The sequence below is a fragment of the Canis aureus genome, chromosome 17 (genome assembly GCF_053574225.1).
Source record: "Canis aureus isolate CA01 chromosome 17, VMU_Caureus_v.1.0, whole genome shotgun sequence".
In the NCBI taxonomy this organism is placed as follows: domain Eukaryota; kingdom Metazoa; phylum Chordata; class Mammalia; order Carnivora; family Canidae; genus Canis; species Canis aureus.
Window position 1 is genome coordinate 28,776,486 of NC_135627.1, and position 25,423 is coordinate 28,801,908.

At 38.4% G+C, this 25,423-nt stretch overlaps 1 protein-coding gene and 1 long non-coding RNA gene across 22 annotated transcripts in view; one reads left to right on the top strand and one right to left on the bottom strand.

Annotated features, from left to right (window-relative positions):
• Positions 1-290: 290 nt before the first annotated feature.
• LOC144287863 (uncharacterized) lies at positions 291-14,268 on the bottom strand. The gene is made up of 3 exons (XR_013355663.1): positions 13,317-14,268; positions 7,332-7,436; positions 291-1,079 (listed from the first exon to the last, which is right to left on the bottom strand). It is a non-coding gene; the product is annotated as an uncharacterized LOC144287863 (long non-coding RNA).
• RBM26 (RNA binding motif protein 26) overlaps positions 13,881-25,423 on the top strand; it is an 85,838-nt gene continuing 74,295 nt past the window's right edge. For 11 of the 21 annotated variants that reach the window (XM_077855249.1, XM_077855250.1, XM_077855251.1 and 8 more), the window contains exon 1: positions 13,882-14,427. In XM_077855249.1, coding sequence (XP_077711375.1) covers positions 14,357-14,427 — 71 coding nt within the window. In that variant the 5' untranslated portion in view covers positions 13,882-14,356. Of the gene's footprint in view, positions 14,428-25,423 lie in introns of all 21 variants that reach the window. The other 10 variants (XM_077855268.1, XM_077855265.1, XM_077855270.1 and 7 more) reach the window with 3 other exon arrangements.

Consider the following 25,423-nt stretch of genomic DNA (forward strand, 5'->3'; position numbering starts at 1 on the left):
AACATTATATGTTCTCATTCATTTGGGGAATATAAATAATAGTGAAAGGGAATATAAGGGAAGGGGGAAGAAATGTGTGGGAAATATCAGAAAGGGAGACAGAACGTAAAGACTGCTAACTCTGGGAAACGAACTAGGGGTGGTAGAAGGGGAGGAGGGCGGGGGGTGGGAGTGAATGGGTGACGGGCACTGGGTGTTATTCTGTATGTTAGTAAATTGAACACCAATAAAAAAAAAAAAAAAAGAAACAAACTGGCCCATGGTTAATACCATTAATTCATTTGCCAATATTAAATAAAGAAGTTTTATTTTTTGAAAAACCTTTTAAGGATTTTATTTATTTATTCATGAAAGACACAGAGAAAGAGAGAGGCAGAGACGCAGGGAGACGGAGAACTAGGCTCCATGCAGGGAGCCCATATGAGACTAGATCCTGGGACTACTATGGGATCATGCCCTGAGCCAAAGGCACATGCTCAACTGCTGAGCCACCCTAAGAGAGAAGGTTTAAACTGTGTATTTTCAATAATCTTATACATGTTAAATTCTGCTAATATATCACTGATATTAGCAAGTAAGATGAACAAGTATAGAAATGTTGAAGTTTTATTCAGTATGTGCCTGTTCCATTTAATACATCCCTAAATATGGTGCCACATAAGTGGATCATATAACAAAAAATTTTTGCAAGCACTATATATACAGGGATATTTTAGCTTTTTAACTATGGCTTTCAAATTGCAGTAATCAGAAATGTTACTGTTGTATTAGTATATTCAAATTGAATTAAAATATATGTATATTTTGAAGCTGGGAAGAATAGAAAATATTTGCATAGTTAAGCAATAATTTACATGATAATTATGAATTTCTACAGTTTTTTGTCAAGATAGCACAATCTACGATGTGCTAAATTATGATGAGCTTTTCAAATTTACAAGTTGCCTCTTCTTTTTATGATTTGTATTTTTATTTTCCAGGTCATTGATTGGTGTCTCAGTGGTGACAAACGTATTCTTCTCTTAATCCATTAAATTGCTTAATTTTTTTATGTTGAACTTAAATCTCTTCAAGGATACCTTAAAAAAAAAAAACAGTTCAGGTTTTTATCCCTCTTTTTTTTTTTTTTTTTTTTTATCAGTTCCATTTTCCTCTTGTTCCTTCTGACTGCTTTTACTCTCAAAATACTGGTGCTTTATGTTTCCTGTGTTCAATTCTGGTTGTTGAAATGTTGGGAATTCCCTACATGATGAAAGGTAAAGGTGTTTCTAGTCAATGGTGTGCTGGAGCTGCCTGCTAGCCTTTAAGAATTTTGCAAGACAGTTGTTTAGAGAACTTTTATTTAAACACTATCTAACCTTAAAATTACATCAATTATATTTTTAAAAGGCAATAAATTCTAAAAGCTTATCACTTCCTAATTATTACACTATATTTTATTATTATTTGTGCCCCTCAGGATATTTACATCTATTGAATCTGCGTGGTGGAAACAGCATATTAAGATGTTTTATTGTGAATTTCTTTCCAACTATGCATTCAGTGATATTATGTTGATAACCTGAAATTGGCTATTTGGGGAGCATTTAAACCATGGAAATCAGCAATTGCTACAGAGAGCTGGACTTGATTTATTGTTTTGTTGACTATCTAGATGTAAAAGCGTGATGCAGAAAATGTTACCAATAAAAGCATTCAGTAAAAATCAGCTAAAACATTGTGTCAGAACCAATTTGTTATAGGGAATTTATAATTGAGGGTATTATGTATTTTATTATTTGTTAAGTTGTATACTACATGTCCTTTATACCAGTAAAACTTACGCGCAAATACGTATGCATCTATATATTTTATTTTCTAGAAAGCCAGTTGCTAAACATTAACCAGCACACTACCAGTCTCTATCCCCAAAGGCTGGCAAGCAGGCAATTCTCTCCTGAGGCTCCTGGAGGAATCACTGTTGTACTTACACAGCCTTAATGGTAGTACTGTGATTTTAAAATATGTCCACAAATTCACTGATGCATTTTCTTTCTAAAGATGAGGCCTAATCCCCTCCCACCCCACCCCCAAAATGTGGGCTGTACTCAAGAATAGAATGTGGTGGAAGTAATGGTGTTAGATTTCCCAGTGATGCGTGCAAGTGGGTGGGTCTGATACGAAAGGGGCAAGGATGCATGAAGCTGCAACAAGTTCCCTCCTCTTGGCCCCAGCACTGCTCTTTATTTCCTGACTACTCACTCTCCAGACATTTGACTGCCTGTTCTCTGCTCTGTTTGGGAGGTTCTGCACTTTCACAGGCTAAAAGGTCTCAGACTACATGAGGCCATTGGCAGAAGAGGCTCTGAAATACGGCAAATTGGCTTGAAATGTCAGCTCTCTCACCTCCTGCTGTGCAATATGCTCAAATCCCTGAGTCCTCTCAGCCTCAGTCTCCTCATTTCTACATTGGAGACATGAATAGTATCTATATATGGGAATCCATGATGAGTAAATGCATGTCAGCTCCCAGAACTCCATAAACAAAATATGCTATTCAGGACCCTGGATTGATGGAAAATGATGACATATTTTTTCTTTAATTTACAAGGACATAGACATTCAAATGCATCTTATGCTCTACAAAGCAATTGCCTTAAGACTATCTCGAAGCAGCATTTTCCCCCTAAAGATCTCTTTGCTTAACACAGTTCCTGGAACTTCTCTTTTGAAGTTGCCTCCAGCATGAATATCTTTAGTGGTGACAAATTTCTTTCCCTTGGGGATGCATTAAAACCAGAATAGCCAATCAAAGACAAGTGCAGTATTAAGAGCGGCATCCTTTCAGTTAAAAGTGAGGGGCAATTGTGAAGTTCTAACCTGGTCCCAGCACTCGTGTCCAGATCTATCAGCTCTATCAGCTGCCACAATTCCCTGTCCAAGGCACTCAGAATTCCTCAAACCTCACCATTTCCTGAACAAGCAGAGACTTCCCTAATCCCAGGGCTCTGAACAGAGACTACTCCTCCTGAGTAGAATGGTATATAGCTTTCTTTCTCTGATCCAACCAGAATATCCTACTTAACTGCTATGCCCCAGCCACACTCAACCCCTTTGTACAGCTTCTCCTCTGCCAATGAGGCACATCAGCACAGTGGTTAAGTAAAAAGATGTGAGAGCCCAAGAGAGAGGCGGTAGGTAAGGTGGTGGACCATGGAGCCAAGTTGCTTGGGTCTGAATCCATCTGTACAATGTGGTCACAAGCTCTGTGATCTTAGATGAGTTACTTTATTTCCCCATGAATCAGTTTCCTCAACAGTGAAATAAGATAAAAAGTGGTAGCTACTTCAAAGGTCTGTTTTGGAGATTAAATAAAGTATCTGGAATAGTACCCAGCAAATATTTGTTTAATAAAGTTCTAGATCGGGCAGCCCCAGTGGCGCAGCGGTTTAGCGCCGCCTGAAGCCCGGGGTGTGATGCTGGAGTCCAGGGATCGAGTCCCATGTCAGGCTTCCTGCATGGAGCCTGCTTCTTCCTCTGCCTGTGTCTCTGCCTCTCTCTCACTCTCTCTGAATAAATAAATAAATAAATCTTTAAAAAAAATAAATAAAGTTCTAGATCTATCATTTCTTAGCTAGGTGACCTGAGTGTATTATTTAACCATTTTGCAGCACAATTTCTTGATTTTAAAATGAGGATAAGAAAAACAGTATTAATTTTATAGATTTTTGAAGATTAAATAAAATAATGTATTTAACTTGCTTAGTACATTATCGTATGTAGAGCCTTGCATATAGCAGGATTTCAACAAAATGATAGTTAAAAAAAAAGTTGTTTCTTCTGAACTCATAATGCTTTATTTATATCTCTATTATATCAAATTATATTAAAATAGCCTGACTGGGAACTTCTTGAGAGGACAAGAGCTTTGTCACTATTCTTTGGACAAAGGGAAAACCGGTTCAGCTGGCAACTAGGATGTGAAATGGAAACTTAAAGTTGAAACAGAAACCACAACTTGCAAAACCATATTATCACTCACAAAATAGAAAAACTGTACAAAACCATGACATGCAAGACAAATTATCTTCAGACTCTGAATACCAATTCATCAGACCCATGGTATTCTGAATAAGACCATAGACAGACCAACCTAACAATAACTCCACAAAGTCATGTGTCCTAAAGATAAACCAACCACTGATCTTTCTAGCACCTTCCTAGTGTACAAATTCTGAGCAATCTCTGCCAAGGCCATCCTATGATTAATTCAGGTTCTATAAACTCTATAGGTATTCTTTTGTAACTGCCACCTGTTGAAATGTTGAACTCCCCATAGTGTAAGTTCTCCCTTGTAGCAGCCAGCTAATAAATCTACATTTGAAAAAAATAAAAGAGAAAAGCAAAGAACTATTATATGTTAGATACTGGGAATAAAGCAGTGAATAGAAGAAAGCTTTTGCTTTCAAGGAACATATTAATGTGGTAGATAGACAACTGTTAACAATGCATGGTGATATAATTATAATAGGGATACACACTATGATCACTCAGTCCTGCCAGAAAAGATTTCCTAGAGGGAGTAATTTTTAAGATAAATCCTGAAGTGTGTATAAGAGTTAAGTACAAAATAGGGTTGGGCATGGTAAATGTTCTAAATAGCAGGGGCTCCTTGTGCAAGAAAGAGAATAAAGGACAGTGTATTTTGGAATAGAATAAAGGACAGCAAGGAATAGATTGAAGATTTTACAGGCCTAATGCATCAAAAATAGTATCGTGCTTTTCCATTTGAAATTCAAGATAAAAATAATGCTAATTATAAAATACTAGTAGGAAATTCCTTCTGTCTGGTTGGTTTTTCTTATCATGTTCAGTTGGATACTTTGAAAGAAAACCCGAATTCTCTAAAAAAATCTATTCATGTTCCTGTTTTGATGTTTTCTTCAGCACATGCCTGTTTGCTTATTGCTCAATACAGTATTGTTTATCTGGGGGAACTACACAAATACAGTATGGCAGCACTACAGAGTATGAAAGGTGAAGAAGCGAGATGAAGCTGAAGAGCTAGACAGACACCAATTAATTAAGGATTTAGTAAAATGTGGTTAAAGATGTGGTTTTTATTGTTTAGTGATCTGAGTTCAAGCTCTCCTATGCTTGAGCACTCCTTGAATGTACTTAGGCAACTTGAGGCTTTAATTTCCTCAGCTATAAAATGGGAATGCTCAATTGTAAGGATTGTCATTATATATATACATAAATATGACATATAATGACATATATATATCACTTAGCACAGTGCTTAATACCATAAAACACACTATATTTCAATTAGGTATTATTATGAATAAATTTGTACTTCAGCCTAGTAAATGGGCAGTCAACAAAGGATTTTAAATAGTGACATGATTAGCATGGGCTTTTATGGATTTCTTTGGCTGTGTATAGCCTGGGCTGAATGACAATGAGTAGATTCTAGTTGTACTTATGAGGAAGACTCTATAAATATTAATGGTTAATTGGATGGTAGTTGAGGAGCTATATGCATATATGCATATATACATTACATATTCATACACACACACATTTGTCCCCTGTATAAACTGCTATAGATGATGAGAGAGAGTATAAATCTCAGTATCTGGAAGAAAAAAAAAATGTGCAATATTCAAATCATCTGTCAGGGAAATGATGTGATGTTTATGCTGTCAAAATAATTTGAAATGTAGTAAGAGGAGAGTATGGAGTATCAATGAAGTAAGATTGATCATGAGTTGATAATTTTTGAAACTGGATGATTGGGAAGATTATACTCTTTTCTACTTTTGTACATGTTTAAATTTTTCCAAAATAAAATTTAAAAAACATCTAAAAAGTTTATTAAGGCCCAGGGACCTTCCCTGTCTTGACCTCTGTATTTCCAGGGTCTAGAGAGGTTCATAGCACATAGTAGGCTCTCAATATATTACTTGTTGAATGAATGAACACTGAAGAACAAAACTTATAACCTAGGTAATAATCTCACAGCTTAGGCTCAGAGTCAAGACTCCTGGGGTTCCCTTCATTTTTCATGTCACATATAACATTCTATGAGCTATTGTAAAGATGAATGACAAAAAAAAAAAACCAAAAAAAAACCGCACACACCCAAAGAGAAAGCAGAGCAGATTGACAAACTTCACTTTGGAATTCCATGAGAAGCGAGTATTTACAAGCTTATATGCATATGATCCCTAGAGAGCTTCTGTGGACACTCTGCCATATTATTTCATTTCATTGCTTTTTTTCCCCCCAACAAATACATATTTTTTAAAGATTTTACTTATTTATTTGAGAGAGAGAGAGGTAGTGAGAGAGATCAGCAAAAGGGGGAGCAGCAAAGGGAGAGGGAGCAGCAAAGCAGACTGTGCTGAGCAGAGCTTGAGGCGGGGCCTGATTCGGGGACCCTGAGATCATGACCTGAACTGCAGGCAGATGCTTAATGGACGGAGCCACCCAGGTGACCCTCCAACAAAGTATTTATTGCGGAGCTATCTCTGTCCGTCAAGCCAAGAATCGGAAGAAAACTGGGTATACTCTATCGTCTCTTCCCCTCTTATTCTCTGACTAATAAGTGAGGGGAGGAATAAAGTCCTTTTAAGAAAGTTCACCTCTACATTTTGTTCTTATTTCCTTAGTAGCCTTAGGACAAAATTATCTATTACAAAAGTAATGATGTAGAACCTTAATTAGGGCTTTTGAAATTCAAGCCCAATTTTACTGAAGGCTAGTACCTGAGCAGAGGAAAATGACCAATGACAATGAAACAACTGACATCAGCCACAATTAAATAGCCACATCAGACACTCTCTAAAGCTTTAAAGCTGTGCTGTTCAATACCACAGCCACTAGCAATGTGTGGCTATTGAGCATTTGTGATATGGCATGCTTAAATTGAGATGTGCTATAAGGGTAAAATACACAGTAGATATCAAAGACTTAGCAACCAGAAAAAAGTAAAATATCTCAATAAATTTTATATAAATTATATACTGAAATAACTATTTTAGATATTATGGGCAAAATAAAATATATTAAAAGTAATTTCACCTTTCTTGAAACTTAAAAAAATATGGTCACTAGAAAATGTAAAATTACATATGTGGCTCCTAGTAGATTTTTATTGGACAGTGCTTTCCCAAAATGGAAGAACTTTTCCTCTCCTTATGTGGAATAAAATAAAGAGCTCTGTGTATCAATAGCACAGCTCCTAGTCCTCTTACTCTGTATTGTTCTGCTAGGTTTTAGATCTTTTCCATTAAAGTATTGCTATGGGGGGGAATCCCTGGATGACTCAGCGGTTTGGTGCCTGCCTTAGGCCCAGGGCGTGGTCCTGGAGTCCCGGATGGAGTCCCACGTCTGGTTCCCTGCATAAAGCCTGCTTCTCTGTCTGTGTCTCTGCCTCTCTCTCTCTGTATCTCTCATGAATGAATAAATAAATAAATAAAAAATCTTTTTTAAAAAAAGTATTGCTATAGGGACTCATTATAATCAATTATAAGTATAAATGGAGTACCCACTAAAGAACTGGTGATTGTCCTTCAAATTCTTTTATTGTAACCAGAAGTACTCTGATCTTATTAGGGGGGAAATCATAGTATGTCCTCTGATCCTACTTTACATTATTAGCAATCGCTAAAGGGTTTCCTCTTGAATTACCTAAAGACATACCTCACCTCAGCGGAGCATTATTTCTCTTCCCAAGTTATTGGCTTCTAGTCTCAGATGAGAAAACCATATTCCCTTTATTAACATGATCTTTATTCTACTTCTAGAGAAATAAAAATCCTAGCATTTTTTATGTTGAAGGTGATTTGCCTCCTTTTTATTTCATTTTTTTAAAAGAATTTATTTATTTATTTGAGAAAGAGAAAGCATGAGTGGGGGGAAGAGGGAGGGGGAAGGGGTAAGCATAGGGAGAGGGAAAATCAGATTCCCCCACTGAGCAGGGAGCCTGATGCAGGCAGGGCTCTATCCCAGGACCCTGAGATCATGACCCAAGCTGAAGGCAGACACTTAAGCAGCTGAGCCACCCAGGTACCACCTTTTTGTTTTCACTTAAAAACTCCCAAATTCAATTAAGCTTTCTTTATATAAGAAGTATGTTCATGTTTTTTTTTTTTTTTTAATTTTCATTTATTTATATTAGTCACAGAGAGAGAGAGAGAGGCAGAGACACAGGCAGAGGGAGAAGCAGGCTCCATGCACCGGGAGCCTGACGTGGGATTCGATCCCGGGTCTCCAGGATCACGCCCTGGGCCAAAGGCAGGCGCCAAACCGCTGCGCCACCCAGGGATCCCTATGTTCATGTTTTTAATTCATCCCACCACACTGAAAACCTCTCAATGGCTGCACCTCACATTTTATTTTATTTTTTAAAGATTTTATTTATTTGACAGAGAGCAAGAGTGTGTACATGCACAAGCAGAGGTGGCAGAGGGAGAGGGAGCCCAATGTGGGCCTTGATCCCAGGACCCCAGGATCATGACCTAAGCAAAAAGCAGATACTTAACTAACTGAGCCACCCAGGCACCCCTGCACATCATATTATAAACAAGTCTTGTTTAAAAATCTTAACATGTCCCTTATTTACCTAATTTGGCTGATAGGTATGTTTCCTCCTAACTTACACGCTCTTACATTTCTGGTCTTCAAGATCCTGGCCCTTCTTTACCTCAGGAAAGTCCCACAAGCTATTATGTAGGCCAGAAATGTTCTTGTCTCTATCTTGTTTCACATGGCTAACTTGTACTCATTATTCACTTTTCTTTTTTCTTCTCTTAAAAGATTTTATTTCTTCATCTGAGACAGAGAGAAAGAGCATGACTGGGGGGAGAGGCAAAGGGAGAGGGAGAAGCAAACTCCCCGCTGAGCTGGGAGCCTGATGCGGGGGCTCAATCCCAAGCCCCTGAGATCATGATCTGAGTTAAAGGCAGACCCTTAACCATCTGAGCCACCCAGGTGCCCCTCACTTTTCTTAACCATTTAAATATCAAATTCTTAGAGAAGCCATGCTTGAGCATTTCCAGTCCAAACTGTTACAATGGTTCATATTTCCCTCTTTATAATATGTACTATAATTTGTAATTATAAGTTTTTTTCTGTACGATTGTTAGAAGTCTGCCTTCTTTATGAGCCTATAATCTCCTTAGGGATATATCATACATTTTTTTTCTCCACTACTATATTATCATCAAGTAGTGGTATGTTTAGAAGGGCAGAACTTCGGGAAACATTTGTTGAACAATGCATCGGAAAGGCCCAGTAGAGCACAAGGATTGCAAATAGGAGATAAGGAAGCAACTGATGAAGCCAGGTACTCAAGGAGGCCACAGGGGATAAAATTCAGAGATTTGATGGAGAATAAAGTATATGTACACTAAAAAATAAAATCATAGGTGCTAAATCAATGATGGTCAGAGAAAGTCGAAGGCTTGTCAGAATGTATGTCTTGGGAGAGATCATATTAAATCGAGTTGGGTAGGATGGTTTCAAAGAAGTAATTGGGCCAGAAAGTATGGCTAGATTTCATTATTAGCCATGATTTTTTTAATTTATAAAAATAGAATGAATCAATGACTTAACTTGTAGCAGAAGCTGGATTCTCTGGGGAGATGCTGAGTTAGAGCTAGAAGTGCTAAAGGTTTACTGCATAGTTGCACTTGTGAAAGGGAAAGAGAGGAAGTGGACTGGGCAGGGGGAGCCATCAGACTGCCATACAGGTCTCACAAAGCCTCTGTCATCGATACTGAGTATGTCCTTATACTATGACTGATTCTGTCTTTGGCTATGGATGGGCATGGGGAAAAGCGTTGCCCTAACAATAGTATAACTTCAGTTTGAAAGCTTAGGTAAACTTAGGAGTTAACAGAGGATGTAAACTAACTACATGCCTTCAGTTGGGCAGTGAGTTCTTTCTTGAAGGGAGATCTGAAAAGCACACCAGTGACTGTCACACATTATAGGATGCCAATTCAACCCAAATTAATCTATAAGTTTGATAAAGGATCTTTCGTTTTTTTTAACAAGCTCAACAATCTCATTCTAGGAAGTATTTGGAAAAACAACGGTTTACATTTAGTTAAGCAAAATTTGATATTAAAACAAAGCAAAAAGGAGGGATTTGCCTTGTTAGGTATTAAGACAGTCTATAGGACATTGGTAAATAAAAACAACATGGTCCAGGTGTAGTCATAAACAAAGAGACCAATTGAAGAGTTCAGAAACCAGAGCCATATATAAATGGAAATATGATATACACTGTAAGTGGCATCAAATACTAATGAGGGGGACACCCGGGTGGCTCAGTGGTTGGGTGTCTGCCTTCAGCTCAGGGCATGATCCTGGAGTCCTGGGATTGAGTCCTGTATCGGGCTCCTTGCATGGAGCTTGCTTCTCCTGTCTCTGCCTCTCTCTCTGCCTGTCTCTGTGTCTCTCATGAATAAGTAAATAAAATCTTAAAAAAAAAAAAAAACTAATGAGGAAGAGATAGAGTGTTGTGTAGAAGTACAAAGAAAAATTGGCTTGCCATCAGGATTAAAAATAGGCTAGCCCCTTACCTTACATTAAATAAAGGAATGTATTCCAGAGGGAATAAAGATCTAAATGTAATTCTCTGGAGAGTAATGAACTATAAAGGAAATGGAACATATAGAATAGCTTTGTGATTTCAAAATGCAGGCTGAGTTTTTAAACAAGAGCCCAAAGGCACCTCTGAGAGTAATAAGATTATATCCATCAGCTAGGGGAGAGAACTGGAAAAACCAAAAGAGGAGTTAAGTAGACTATAGAGAATATTCCTAGGATCAGGGCAGCTAAGTAAACCATAGGAGATGTCTATTAGGAGGTATCATTAAGACTTGCCTATCCAAATTTTCCACTGCCATTACTTCCTTCCCATTTAAAATTAAGCACATATTCTTCAATAAATATTTTTGAGTTCCAGACACTGCTAAGTGTAGGAGGTACAAGGATGAATGAGCTTGATTCCTAGTCCTTAAGACTTCATAATCTAGTTAGGGAGACAGAGGAGAAAACTAAATATAGATAGAAGAGACAACTTCTTTGCCTAGGGCATCAGTGGGAAGCTGTTTTTTTGAGCAACAAAACCTTCCCAGCTAAAGAAACATTACTAACAAAGTCACAGGCTGTGTGCTTTGAAAAGAGGATGGTGTACTGCAAAATGTTAAGTAAGTAACCTAATACTGGACGTTCTGAAATGTTTGTTATTGAGTGCAGGAAGTATTCTATGAAGGTTGTTTTAGTCTTTTCTTAGCAGCATTGATAATCACACTAGGTAATTATTACCTTTGAAGGCAAAGCCAAAGATGAAGTACTGAAGTGATAAGGAATAAATATGTTAATGTATAAGAAAGAGAAGAATGCTACGAAGCACTGATGACTAAATGTGGAGTAATAATAAGCACTGTACAATGCATTCAGAGGAGGAAAAGGTCACTGTCAGCTTCATTAGTCAGGGAAGATTTCATGGAAAGGAGCAGAGCTTCACCAAACCATTCAAAAAATTGAGAACTGACTGTAAAATTCAGGGGCTGTGCTTGGAGCAAGAACTTAAAAACTGTAGTTACTAAGGAACAAATGATCAGTTACTTGCAAAAGTAAAGCAAGAGTGCTATATCAGAGGTAAGCACTGGCTGAAGTGAGAAAACCACAGAGAAAGTCTCGCTATAGAGCAGGGAGGTCTCGAATAGCTTTCCAAAGGTGACGCTGCATGCAATGAATTATGATGGATGAGTAGGATTTCAACAAGTGAAAGGGGAGAAAATACATTCTGCAATAGCTCCATTTAGTGTAAAAACACATCTCTCTCAAGGAAGATGGAATAGCTCAAGATGGCTGAAGCAAAGGCTAAAGGGCAGTGAAAGAAATTTCTAAGGCAAATAGGTAGGGGTTTGATTATGAAAGGCCTTTTATGGAATGTTCAAGAACTTGGATTTTTATCCTGAAAATGTGGAAACTGATAAAGATTGTAAGCAGGGAAGTGACATGATTACATGCAAGTTTTACAATGATTGCTATTAAAGGCAATGATGATAAAGGCAACTGAAGATTAATAATGGGTGCAGACTAAGAGGCAGAAAGATTAAAAGGCTGTTGCTATTGTTTAGGAAAAATAAAAGAAGACTTCAAACATACAGTAGCAGTGGTATTAGGAGAGAATGGATGAGGTTTGAGCAGCCAGAGAAAGTGGAGGTAGGTGTTCCTTGTGGAAATGATGTAAACATTTGAAGAAGTGGATGGTGAGCAAATCAGTTTACCTGGAGCATACAGTATTTGGTTGAAAAATGATTAGCTTTGGAAGGCTGGAGCAGAGGGCCAGTTACGGAATCATTGGTGATGGAAGTTGAAAATTCTCAAGTCAGCCTGAGCCAAGTCTATTAAATAAACAGGCTACACAATTAGGATTTTACTTTTCCCATAGCAACATTAAAATATCACCTTTATTGTGGTAAGATACACATAAAAATTTACTATTTTAACCATTTTAAGTGTACAGTTCAGTCGCATTAAGAACATTCACATCCTTGTGCAACCGTCAACACTGGTCATCTCCAGAACCTTTTTAACATCCCAAATGAATCTTCCCCTATTCTCCCACCCCTGGCACCTACTATTCCACTTCCTGTCACTGGGAGTTTGGCTACTCTAGGAACCTCATAAGTGGAATCATACGTTTACCTGCCCTTTTGTTTCTGGCTTAGTTCACGTAGTTAAATCACTGGTTATTCAGGGACTGGATTCTAACGTCATTCTACTCTACATGCTGTATTTTAAAACAAATGTCTAGCTTTTCCTACTTGATAACCTTTCCTACTTATGGCTCAAGGACACTTCAATCTAGCAGTTATAAACTTAGGAGTTCTTGAGGGCAATTTCGTTTACCATTGTCCGCCGTTAAGAGCTTTCTATCGGTGTACTTAAGACTCTAAGTGTCTTTATATTGCCAATTATTTTCATTTCATTCTAGTTTGCAGGCGCTAGACCTTCTGCAAAATCCCACCTTGTACCTTAAAACATAGTAAATAACGGCAACTAAAAGAACACAGGCGAGATTCAAGCTTCCCTAGAAGGGGAGGGGGGGGGAGTTAATTTACTTAGGACGCTGGTGTGAAGGCTCTGTCTTTTGATACTATTTAATTTCCTATCTGGAGCTGAGTCGGCTCTAAATGAAAAGAATTAAAAAACACACTGTTCTCATGTGGCTGGGGGGGGCGGGAGGAAAGTCGTTAAGTTTCGGATGGCTGGAAACTGTGTGTGAACCGTCAAGGCTATCTCACCTTTCTTTTTGGGGGGCATCCCTAGATCATTACTGCTCTGCCAGCAAGTCGAGTGATTCTGGACGAGATACTAATCCTCTGGAAGCCGGAGGGTTGGATTCCAGGAGCCCGTGCTTCCCAGTGTCGTCCACACCGTGGAGCGCACAACAGGGACCTGCAGGCCCCCGAGAGACGGAGGCGGCGGTGCCGCGCACCTGGAGCCCGGGGGCGGCCGTGCGTCCCGGCACAGCGCGCAGACGCTCTCAACGAGCGCTCCAGTGCGGAGGCTCCTTCCAACAGGATGCGCCACGGCCGTCTAATCACAGAGGACGAAGCGGGGCTCCCGCTGCGTCTAGAGTCAGCGGCCGTTCTCTGTTTGTAAAAAATAAAATCTTTCTCCCATACGTGGACCGGGGCGTAAAAAAAAAAAAAAAAAAAAAAAAAGGCACAAAGACGTCGAAACACGCATTAAAAAAAAAAAAAAAAAAAAAAAAAAAATCGAAGTACCGCACTCGAGCAGCGCGCTCTCCGCCGATCTTACGTCTCCTCCCAGCAGGCTCTGGGACTCACCGCGAGACTTCGTCAATTCTCGCGAGATTTATCGGCAGCCATCTTCTTGGGGGTGCTGGGAGCCGGGAAGACCCCCCGAATCGTTTTCCCATTGAGCTGCCCTTCGTCTTTGCTTTCTTCACTTTTGCCTGCGCTGCGCTGCCAACACCACCTGGTCCCGAGGCTGAGTGAAAGCCCGGATCTAGGCGCGTGTCGCGTTCCCGCTCTAAGGAAGATTTGCTCGGGTGGAGGGAAGGGGGAGGGCCCGGGCTAACCGTTGCTGCCTCCGCCGGGGTCCGGGGACCGGGAGCTCCTGGCACCCCGTGGATTCGCGGCCTGCGACGGTCCCCGCGGAGCTGTTCGCCGATCGGGGCTCGCGGGAGCCTGCCACCGGCGCCTCCTACCGCGGCCCACGCGGGCGGCGCGCGGAGGAGGGGGCGGGGGCAGCGGCGGCTGTAGCGGCCGCGACCTGGGCGGGCGGAGGAGTGTGACGGGCCTCGGGGCCGCTGTGGATGGTTTCTAAAATGATCATTGAAAACTTCGAGGCGCTCAAGTCCTGGCTCAGCAAGACTCTCGAGCCCATGTGAGTATCCAGGGGCTTTCTCCTTGCAGGGGTGGAAGAGGGAGATAGGCGGACACGGAGATCCGTGCAGTTTGCCGAAGTGCCTGTGATGGAGGCCGAAGCGGTGAACAGAGGTCCCGGGGTTTTGTGTTTTCTCCTTTTCCCACCGTCGCTCCCAGGTTCGGGATACCCCCAGAGAGCCTTAGCTGGCCCTTTATCTTATCGTGGAGTTGGTCCTTGAACTGATAACCTCCAGTTCTCTTGTTTTCCCGTTATATGTAGAACGGCCCCAGCCTACACACATTTGATGAAGGCCCCCAAATCGGTTTCTTTTCTTTTAGTGAATCCAAGCATAACCTCTTGCCCAAAGACCATTTTATCTTGTTTCTTTAAATGAAGTGCATGGTCCTTACTAGGGATGAGGGCAGTTCTAGTGTAAGCCTCTCACGTTTTACCTAAATACAGTCCCTGAAAGAAAGGCCACGTTTCCCATGTGCTATCTGGCTCACCAGCACCTCTCTTAACTGATTGAAGATGTAACAGGTGCTCAGGTGCCCAGGAAGATTCTTTTCCCACCTTCCCGCCTACGTGTTTGTTAGTTTGGAGAGGAGGAAGAAAGTGTTATTTATCCATATGGGATATTTAGCAGTTTTTAAGTGGATACTGTAGATGGACTGTGGGGGGTGGGGGTGTGCAAAGTGTTGGAATGTTTTAGGTTGGAAAAAACGAGTGTTTTCAGGATTTATCTTTTAATACGTAGAAAATACATCTTGGGCTAGGTGCTTTATCAAAATTGGTTGGTTTACAATAAACTAAATGAAATAGGGAAAACCCACTCATTAAATTAGTTTATTAGGTGCCTGCTATGTACTGTGGGAGGCTTCGGTGATGGAGCATTTAAATTCCAAAGTTGGAAGGATGGTAATAAATAAATGAGTATTAAATAAGATTAAAATAGAAGTGGCAATTGTAATAATAGAGGGTCATATAAAAGACTGATTAGAAGACCTCTCACAGGAGATAGCATTTGAGCAACACTTAGAGGAGGAGAAGGAACCATCTGTGTCAAAGTCTGGAGAAAGACTGTTCCTTGCAGAAGGAATAGCAAGTGCAAAGGCCCTGTAGCAGATACGATCACAGTGTGTTCCAGGAAGAGAAGGAAGGCAGTCACTGCTGCAAGGAACATTGTGATGGAGGAGAGAATGGAATAACGTGAGGTTGGAAAAGTAGGCAGGGGCCAAATTACAAATTAGGGCCCCCCTAATTTGGAGCCAAAAGGGTCTTCGAGGCCATGGTAAAGACCTAGGATTTTATTTGAATTACAGAGACAACATTAGATAATTTAAAGCAGGCAGGGACTGATTTGATTTTGTTTAACTCTACTTGCTTTGTGGGGATTAAGGGGGCAAGAATGAAAGACTATTTTGAAGGGCATTGTAGGCAGAAATGTAGCTCATTTATATTAGAGTGATAGTGGAGACAGAATGAAATATGTCTTATAAGTAGATCTTACAGAACCTGCTGATGGGTTAGATGTGGGAGATCAGGGAAAGGGAAATTAAGGATAATGGTTAAGAAGTTAACCTAAGCAGCTGGATGGGTGATGGTAGAGAAGGATAGGAGAGAACAGGTTGAGGGGAGGAAAAAAGGTAATTGGTGTTTGTTACAAATCTAAGTTAGATATCAAATAGGTGGTTGGGTTATATGAGAACTCAGGCCAGGACTAGAGAAATTTGGAGTCATGCGGAAAGTATTTGAAACTGTGGAATTGTTAGGAAATTTCCTTGTAAGAATGTGTTGATACGGAAGAAAGAGGCCCCAGGTCTGAGGTAGAAGATACTTGTTACTAGAGAAACAAATGTATGGCAAGAGAGGCAGGTTGTCAACTTCATGGGATGCTGCAGAATGTATGAAAAAGGTGGAGGCAAGTAAGTGGCCCTTAGGTTTGGAAAGGTAGAAGTCATTGGTGATCTTAGCAAAATAGTTTAATTGAAGTGAGGTGGTCAAGATAGAAGCCATATTTCAGTGGATGGAGAGAGAGGTGCAACAGTGTAATGTTTAGAGGACCAACTCTGGAGTCGAATGGTGGCTGACTTTGAATAGTGCCTCTCCACTTACCAGCTGTATAATATTGGGTAAATTACTTAACTCAATGCCTCCCATTTCCTCATCTGTATGGAGAAATAATATTTATTAAGAATCTTTGGACATTGCCTGGTTTGTAATTAGCACTCAATAAGTGTTAAGTGAACAGAAAACTTAAAAAAAAATTTTTTTTTTTTGAGGATTTTATTTATTTATTCATGAGAGACACACACAGAGAGAGAGAGAGAGAGAGAGGCAGACACAGGCAGAGGGAGAAGCAGGCTTCATGCAGGGAGCCCGACGTGGGATTTCATCCCAGGTCTCCAGGATCAGGCCTTGGGCTGAAGGCAGGCGCTAAACCATTGAGCCACCCAGGGATCCCAGAAGTTTTAAGTTTAAATAGAAATTCTTAAAAAAAAATTTTTTTTAGTATGGTTGACACACAATGTTACATTAGCTTCAGGTATACAGCATAGTGATTTAACATCTCTATATGCTATGCTATATAACCAAAAAGATTATTAATAGTGTATGCTTGTGATTTTTATTCACTTTTGATAAAGTTTGTTTCAGGTATGATACAGCCTACTTAGATGATTGTAGCATTGCAGTCATAACTTATAATAAATACAACCTAGACAGTAGTAAGAATTGGGATTGGTTCTTTCATAATGTACATTACTGTGGTAAAATTGAGCCCTTATCCAATTCTTGTTCCTCATTGCATTTCAGGTGAGTTTTTGATGACTTTTAAAGCTGATTTCTAAATAAATAAATAAATCTGTTTTAAATTATCTAAGACTTGTGATTTCTAAACTTGGTTTTGTAAAACTTTAAGATGTGTTTGTTAAGGTTTTTTTTTTTTGCTTTACTTTAAAAATATAATTGCTAAATAAACAAATAAAAATATAAGTGCCAAATAGCGTCTCTTTGAAGGAGGAACATTTGAAAGAGCAAGGTTAAGATGTAACTCAAAACTTATATAGAACTTTCTAGCTACTTGTGCTAGTTAAGTATCTCATGGTTTGGGACTTCCCCTGTATTTTGAATATGTTAATTCGGCAGACATTGAGTACTTAACAGTACTGAGCAGTGTGCTAGATATTGCAGATATTGGGAAACGAGCTGAAATAACTATCTTCATATTGTTAACCATTTATCTTTTAAGACAGATGTTAAACAAGTAATTACAAGACCTTTGAGTGTTAGGAAGTCCAGAATGCGGTCAAAATACATGTGTGGAAGGTCAGGAAAGGCTTTGCTGGTATAACATTTGATCTCAGCCTGCAGGAGTGAAGAGCAGTTTGCTAGGGCAGAAGGATGGAAATGGAGAGCTGGGAAAGCATTCTAGATTTTGAAGGACAGATGTATAAAAGCCCTAAAATGAAAGAAAAGAAGTGTTTTGGGAATGAAAGAAATTGAATAAAAAAGCAAAGGAAAGAATAGCAGTGGATAGCTCCAGAGAGAGGATCCGCATCATTCAAGACTTTGTTGAGTCATGTTAAGGATTTTGGATGTTAATTGAAGGATAGTGGGAAGCCAGTGAAGTGTTTTAGGGCAGGAGAGTTTTCGCATGGATATAAAAACAAAAACCCAGCCTGGGCAGTGTTTTGGCGTGAAATAAGGGTCGGTAAATCTGCATGTTATTTGATTGTAAAGTCTGTAGATGTGTCAGGGCTCTGAGTTTTGTGGGGTTTTTTTTACCCCTAAATTATTGAAAATGCAGGTGTTAAAATTGGCATCTTGAAATACTTAAGGTTGACATTTTGTTCTCTCAAACAATTGCTTAGTCATACTTGTTAACAATAAAATGAAATTAGATGTTGGTCTTTAACATTCATTTCATTTTGCTAATGGGATGTCTTGGAAAAAGAATTTAAGCTTTTTTTTTTGATATTCAATTTTTCTGGTTTTGTTTTCTACACAGAAAAGGTTTCCTGCTGTATTTTGAAACTTTATGAGTTTACACATCACTAAATAGGGTAACGGTAAAATCGTGGACTTTTTTTAGCTGGTGGGAAACCTCAAAATCAAATTAGAAAATCCTTAATTTTTCAGAAAATGGAGAGTCAGACTTAATTATGTGCCTAGATTTTGTGAGTTTAGTACTAAAAAACAGAATGCATGGTTTTGTGTTCTGTGTAGTGCTGTGGGAGTAATGTTGTGTGGTGGAAAGAAGCCAAGTTTTGTAACCATATAAACTAGTGTTCACATCCAAGTTCTGCCACTTATTAACTGAGTAATCTAGGCAAATGAACCTCCCCTTTCCTTATTGGTATAATAAGGGGAATTATACTTATTTCCTTCTGTAGTTAGGTTGGAGACACATTTTTTAAAAGATTTTTAAATTAATTATTTTAGAGAGTGTGCCCCAAGAGAGGGCACACTATGGGGAGGGAGGGAGAGAAAGAGAATCTTAAGCAGACTCCCCGCTGAGCTAGGAGCCCTGCTGACTCGGTCTCATGACCCTGGGATCATGACCCGAGCCAAAATTAGGAGTTGAATGCTTGACAGAATGAGCCACCCAGGGGCCCCTGAGACACATTTTTAAGAGCCTGCCTCTTCCCTTCTTCCTTATATCCTGCTTGATTTAACATAAATAAGTTACATTACTTGTTACTGTTATCACTACTGCAGCTTCTACTACTGCATTTGTATGCATTGCTGAGAGTTTTGTATTACTTCCAAGTTCTGAGAGGTAAGCATTTTTCAAGTGATGACACTGAGTGGCAGAGTTAAGGTACTTGTCCAGAGTCACACAGCTACCTATGGCATATGACTAAACAGTCATTTAAACTCATGCTTTTTGCCTCTAGAGCCATGTTCTTAATTTATTATCATACAGTATAGTGTATTCTGTCCTATTACTGTACGTACTTTTTTTGCTATGAAATTTTCATAGTAACTAGCTGCAGTTATAAAGGAATAAAGTTCTAAACCATCATGGTTATCAGTACTTTACAGTTGAAGAAAACCTTCGGAGTTTTTCTAGTCTTTCTCCCTTCACCCACACTTGTTAACTATACCTTTCTCACCACATAAAATTATTTTTGTTCCCATTTTACCAGAAGAATTGAAAGGTGATCTTTTCACTACTGAACTTTATTCCTGTTTCCCTCCGTTAGTCTTTCTCTTTTTACAGACCCCTTTTGGCATAGAAAGTCAATTTCTTAGTCCTTAAGGAAGAAAAACTCAGCAGCAATAGGAGCAAAAACAAAACAAGAAATAAAATCAGTCACTTTCATGTTAGCTTTTCCTTTCAGTAGTAAATCTAGAAATAGTAGTCTTTAATTTTTCCCTCCTTTGTCCCCATTTACTTCTTAATCCCTTGTCATATAGTTTCTTCCTCCTTATATGCAAACAAGATTTAAAAAAATTTTTTTTTAAATTTTTATTTATTATGATAGTCACACACACACAGAGAGGCAGAGACATAGGCAGAGGGAGAAGCAGGCTCCACGCACCGGGAGCCCGACGTGGGATTCGATCCCGGATCTCCAGGATCGCGCCCTGGGCCAAAGGCAGGCACCGAACCTCTGCGCCACCCAGGGATCCCACAAACAAGATTTTTTACCTCAGTGTTACCAATGATTTTGTGTTTATTAAATATAGAGATTTTACATAAATTTTGTATTTTGTCCTGATGTATAACATTAAACAATGTTAATACTGCCTTTTTTAACATCTCATTTCTCTTTTCAAATCAGTCCTATCCTTTTTAGTTATTTTTCTTGCCTTTTAATTATATTTTTTCAAGTTTTGTTTCAATGCCTTTTTTTTTCCCCTCAACTATTTCTACTCCTGTCATCTCATTTAAATTCATTCCCATGGATGGTTTTTATTATAATCTGTGCCAGTAGTCCTTTAAAAACAACAACAACAACAACAACAACTGTGTGTGTATGTATTGTGGAATCTTTGAACGTTTGATTAAAGACTTCCTTCCTTAGGATATTGCATATGCTATGTATAAATTTGCATTGAATTTCAGTTTTTCCCAGAGAACCTCTAGTCTCCACATTATTTTTCACATATGTATGTTTTGACGTAACCACTCTTTAAAGCCTTAAACTCTTATTCCAGTTGCTAGCTGTATATTCACCTGGTTCTCCCATGTGAACTTCAAACTACATTTCTGAAAATAAATGTTCTCTGAATTTACTAATTTCCATTTCATTTCCTTAAATTTTCCAGGCTTGAAATTTTATTTTTTGGCTTTTCCTCCCTTTATTCTTTTCCCCCTTCAGTTAATCATTGGGTTCTATCTCTTTCTTTTAATAACGTTGCTCAGTTGGGGGCCTTACACTCCTTATCTAAACCGTTGGGAGTTTTTTCTCCCTTCTGTGTCCATCCTGGATGCCCAACCTTGATTATATCCTTTTGTTTGATCAAAATCCTTAGCACTCCTGAATAAATTGGATGCATTTTGACTTGGCTTTCAAAATGTATGATTACTTATCTTTCCAGTTTGTATCTTCTCATTTTTTTGTGAGTCTTAACTTCAGCAGAGGTGAACTTTTTTCTGTATCACATTTTTTTCCTCATTTTTTAAATTTAAATTCAATTTGCCAGCATATAGTATAACACCCAGTGCTCATCCCATCAAGTGCCCTCCTCATTTCCTGTCACCCAGTTACCCCAATCCCCCCTCCCCCCCCCACCTTCCCTTCCACAACTCTTTGTTAGTTTCCCAGAGTTAGGAATCTTTCGTGGTTTGTCTCCCTCTTTAGTTTTTCCCACTTAGTTCCCTTCCTTCCCCCTATCCCTTTCACTATTTCTTATATTCCATGTATGAGTGAAACCATATGATGATTGTCCTTCTCTGATTGACTTATTTCACTCAGCATAATACCCTCCATTTCCATCTATGTTGAAGCAAATGGTGGGTATTCATCTCTTCTGAAGACTGAGTAATATTCCATTGTGGGTATGTGTGTTTGTATACACACACACACACACACACACACCACATATTTTCTTTATCCTTTCATCTCTCGAATGACATTGTGGCTCCTTCCACAGTTTGGCTATTGTGGACATTGCTGCTATGAACATTGGGGTGCAGGTGTCCCAACGTTTTACTACACCATTATATTTGGAGTAAATACCCAGTAGTGTAATTGCTGGGTTGTAGGGTAGCTCTATTTTTAACTTCTTGAGTAACCTCCACACTGTTTTCCAGAGTGGCTGTACCAGTTTGCATTCCCACCAACAGTGCAAGAGGGTTCCCCTGTCTCTACATCCTCTCCCAACATTTGTTGCTTCCTGTCTTGTTAATTTTCACCATTCTCACTGGTGTGAGGTAGTATCTCATTGTGGTTTTTATTTTTTCTGATGGCAAGTGATGTGGAGCATTTTTTCATGTGCTTGTTAGCCATGTGTATGTCGTCTTCGGAGAAATTTCTGTTCATGTCTTCTGCCCATTTCATGATTAGATATTTTGTTTCTTGGGTGTTGAGTTTGATAAGCTCTTTAGATCTTGGATACTAGTTCTTTATCTGATAATTCGTTTGCAAATATCTTCTCCCATTCTGTAGGTTGTCTTTTAGTTTTGTTGACTCTTTCATTTGGCTATGCAGAAACCTTTTATCTTGATTAAATTCCAGTAGTTCATTTTTGCTTTTGTTCCCTTGCCTTCATAGATGTATCTTGCAAGAAGTTGCTGTAGTCAAGTTCAGAAAGGTTGCCTGTGTTCTCTAGGATTTTGGTGGATTCTTGTCTCACATTTAGATCTTATAACCATTTTGAGTTTATCTTTGTGTCTGGTGTAAGAAAATGGTCCAGTTTAATTCTTCTGCATGTGGCTGTCCAATTTTCCCAGCACCATTTATTGAAGAGACTGTTCTTTTTCCAGTGGATATTCTTTCCTGCTTTATCAAATATTAGTTGACCATAGAGTTGATACTGTCCCCCTTCCCAACTTTTAGAGGGTAACATGATAAGCTATATGTACGTTGAAATCAAAGCTCAGCGAAGATTCCAGGTCTTCCGGAAAGTGATTTGTGATACATTCATCTGGAAGGAATGACATGACTCTTCTCCTAGGACAGTTTGCATTGATTATGACTTTCATCATTTGCTTTCAACAATTACTTGTTTAGTAATTGATTCTTATTTATTTTAATTTCATTATTAGAATCTCACGTCTTGAAAGTAGATGCCAAAGCTTAAGATTTAACTGTCTCCCTGTTGTATATGGTGCCCAGCACAGTGCCTCATGTGTGGTATATTAAATGCACTGGTTGAAATTTCTAGTTTGTATAACAACCTAGGCAGAAGAGTGTAGACTATAAAATCTACCATACTTTAATGAGAATTTTATTTCAGAGCAGTAGATATGTGAGCAATTTGAAAAATTACTAATCCCTGGGTCTGTTTTTCTTTATTTTTACTTGATAGCACCTTCAGATTATGTAAAGCACCTTCAGATTATGTAAAGTTTAAGTGATTTTTTAGGGCGAAAGGACATTGAAAAATAAATATTAATAACATTTATTCAAAGTATTTTTTTTTAAAGATTTTATTTATTTATTCATGAGAGACACAGAGAGGCAGCAACACAGGCAGAAGGAGAAGCAGGCTCCATGCAGGGAGCCGGATGTGGGACTCGATCCTGGGACTCCAGGGTCACACCCTGGGCTGAAGGCAGGCGCTCAACCACTGAGCCATCCAGGCGTCCCTCAAAGTATTTTTGAATGCTATTATATGCAACCTACTGGCCTCCGCAGAGCTGCCCTGAGAAGAATGCTATGTGGTTGGTAATTCTAGTCTAATGAATTTTACAGCTGGTAGAAGTTTTTTTTAATAGCTAATTATTGTTTAAAATAGTTTTCATCACTCTCTTCATCCCTTTAACTTTTGTTGAGTTGACTCTCCTTACCACTTTTCACTGCTACAGCCTTACTTGGCTTTTCCATCCGAGTGCTGAGCAGTTAAAATGGACTTAGCAGTTTTTATACGTTTTAGCACTTTCTTATCTTTGGCTTGCAATAGTTTTCAGATAAAATTATATGCATAAATGAAGACAGAGATAGTATTATGAACAAAGCAGAAAATAAGCTACTCTACTGTTTGGTGTCTACACATCAGGAGTGACTAATTCAGGCTTGAGCTAAACAGCTTCAAGGAATATTGTTTTTTTTTTTTCCTCCTGCTTCCTTAGTCCCAGGAAATAGAGAATGAGAAATGAGTGGATAGTATAAGTCTTTCCTACCAAACTTAGTCACTTACTTCCACTACCTCATTTCTGTGGAAGCATCCTTTTTCAGTCTACAAATAGTAACTTCTCAAACAGGTAGAAGTTTATTTTTAACTTGGCATCATATTAAATATTGCGTGTGTATGAAATAATGGAATTCACTTGAGATCTCTTACTCAGTGATTCTTCCTGAGATATTTTGCCAACATACAAGCAGATACATATATTATTTATAATTCTCTTTTTTGCATAGTTGGTATCATACTTGGATGTCATTCTATGAAATATGTAAAAGTGTTGCCTTTTTTAAAGGTTACATAGTGTTTTAATGGATATACCATAATTTAACCATCTATATTGATGAACTGGACAAATAGTACTACAGTGTATATTTACCACATGACACACCATGTGTACCCATCACTTAGATTCTACTGTTAACATTTTAGTGTACTTGCCACTCTTTCTTCGATGTATTTTAAAGTAAATTGCAGATGTTAATGAACTTAACCCTAAATACTTACCATTGCATATCATTAGAGTTCAGTATTTATAGTTTTTTTAAAAAGCTTGACATAATCTGTATACAGTAGTGTACACACATCTTAAAGTGTATCCTTTGATGAGTTTTGACAGATGTGCATATCTATGTAACTCCGTTCCCTATCAAAATAAAGAACATTACTACCATTCTAGAATGTTTCCTCTTTCCCCTTCCCATGCTACCACTTACCCATAGAAATAAGTACTGTTCTGATTTTTTTTCCTCACTGTATATTAGTTTTGCTTGTTACTGGAACTTCGTATAAGTGGAGTTTTAGAATTGGTACTCCTTAGAGCAGGACTTCTTTTTATTTTTCAGAATGTTCTTGAGCTTTATCCATATTGTTGCATATATCTGTATCTTGTTCCTTTTTTTTTTACTGCTGAATAGTATTCCATTGTCAAATGCATGCTATATGGTTATAATAATGCTTGTGCTATTTTTTAACAGAATTTTTCTTTTTCTTTTCAATTGAAAATAATATATACTTGTTTTAATAAAAATTCGAAGAGTATAGAAATAGAAAGTGAAAGTGAGTCTTCCTTCTTGATCCTCGTTTGTAAATACATAATTGTATATTTATAAAAATAAACATACATGTATTATGTTTATGTAGGTACATACAATTGACCCTTGAATAACATGTTTAAATTGCACGGGTCCACTTATACATGAATGTTTTGTAGTACTGTGAATGTATTTTCCTAATAACTCTCAAGGTTTTCTTTTACCTAGCTTACTTTATTGTAAAAATACAGTATGTAATTATATATAATGTACAAAAGGTGTATTAATTGACTTTATATTTTTGGTAAGGTTTCTGGTCAGTAGTAGGCTAGTAGTGTTTAAGATTTGGGGGAGTCAGAAGTTACAGATTTTTGTGTGGGGGTTGTCCCCCTTAATCCTTGCATTGTTCCAGGGTCAACTAATTTTTTAACATAGACCAGATCATGTTGTTCATATGTTACTATACAGATATTGTAATAGACAGTATGCGTATCTTCCCATATGATTATATTCTTTAGCTTCTTGTCTTCCTAATGGCACCATAGTATGGCTCACATACTCATTATGTGAGTGTACTGTATAATTTGTTTTAATAGTGCTTTAAGACAAGGTAATTGCTTTAAAAAATAGCTTATTTTCTTAAACTATTAAATTCCTGCATATAGTTACAAGAAAGAAAACCT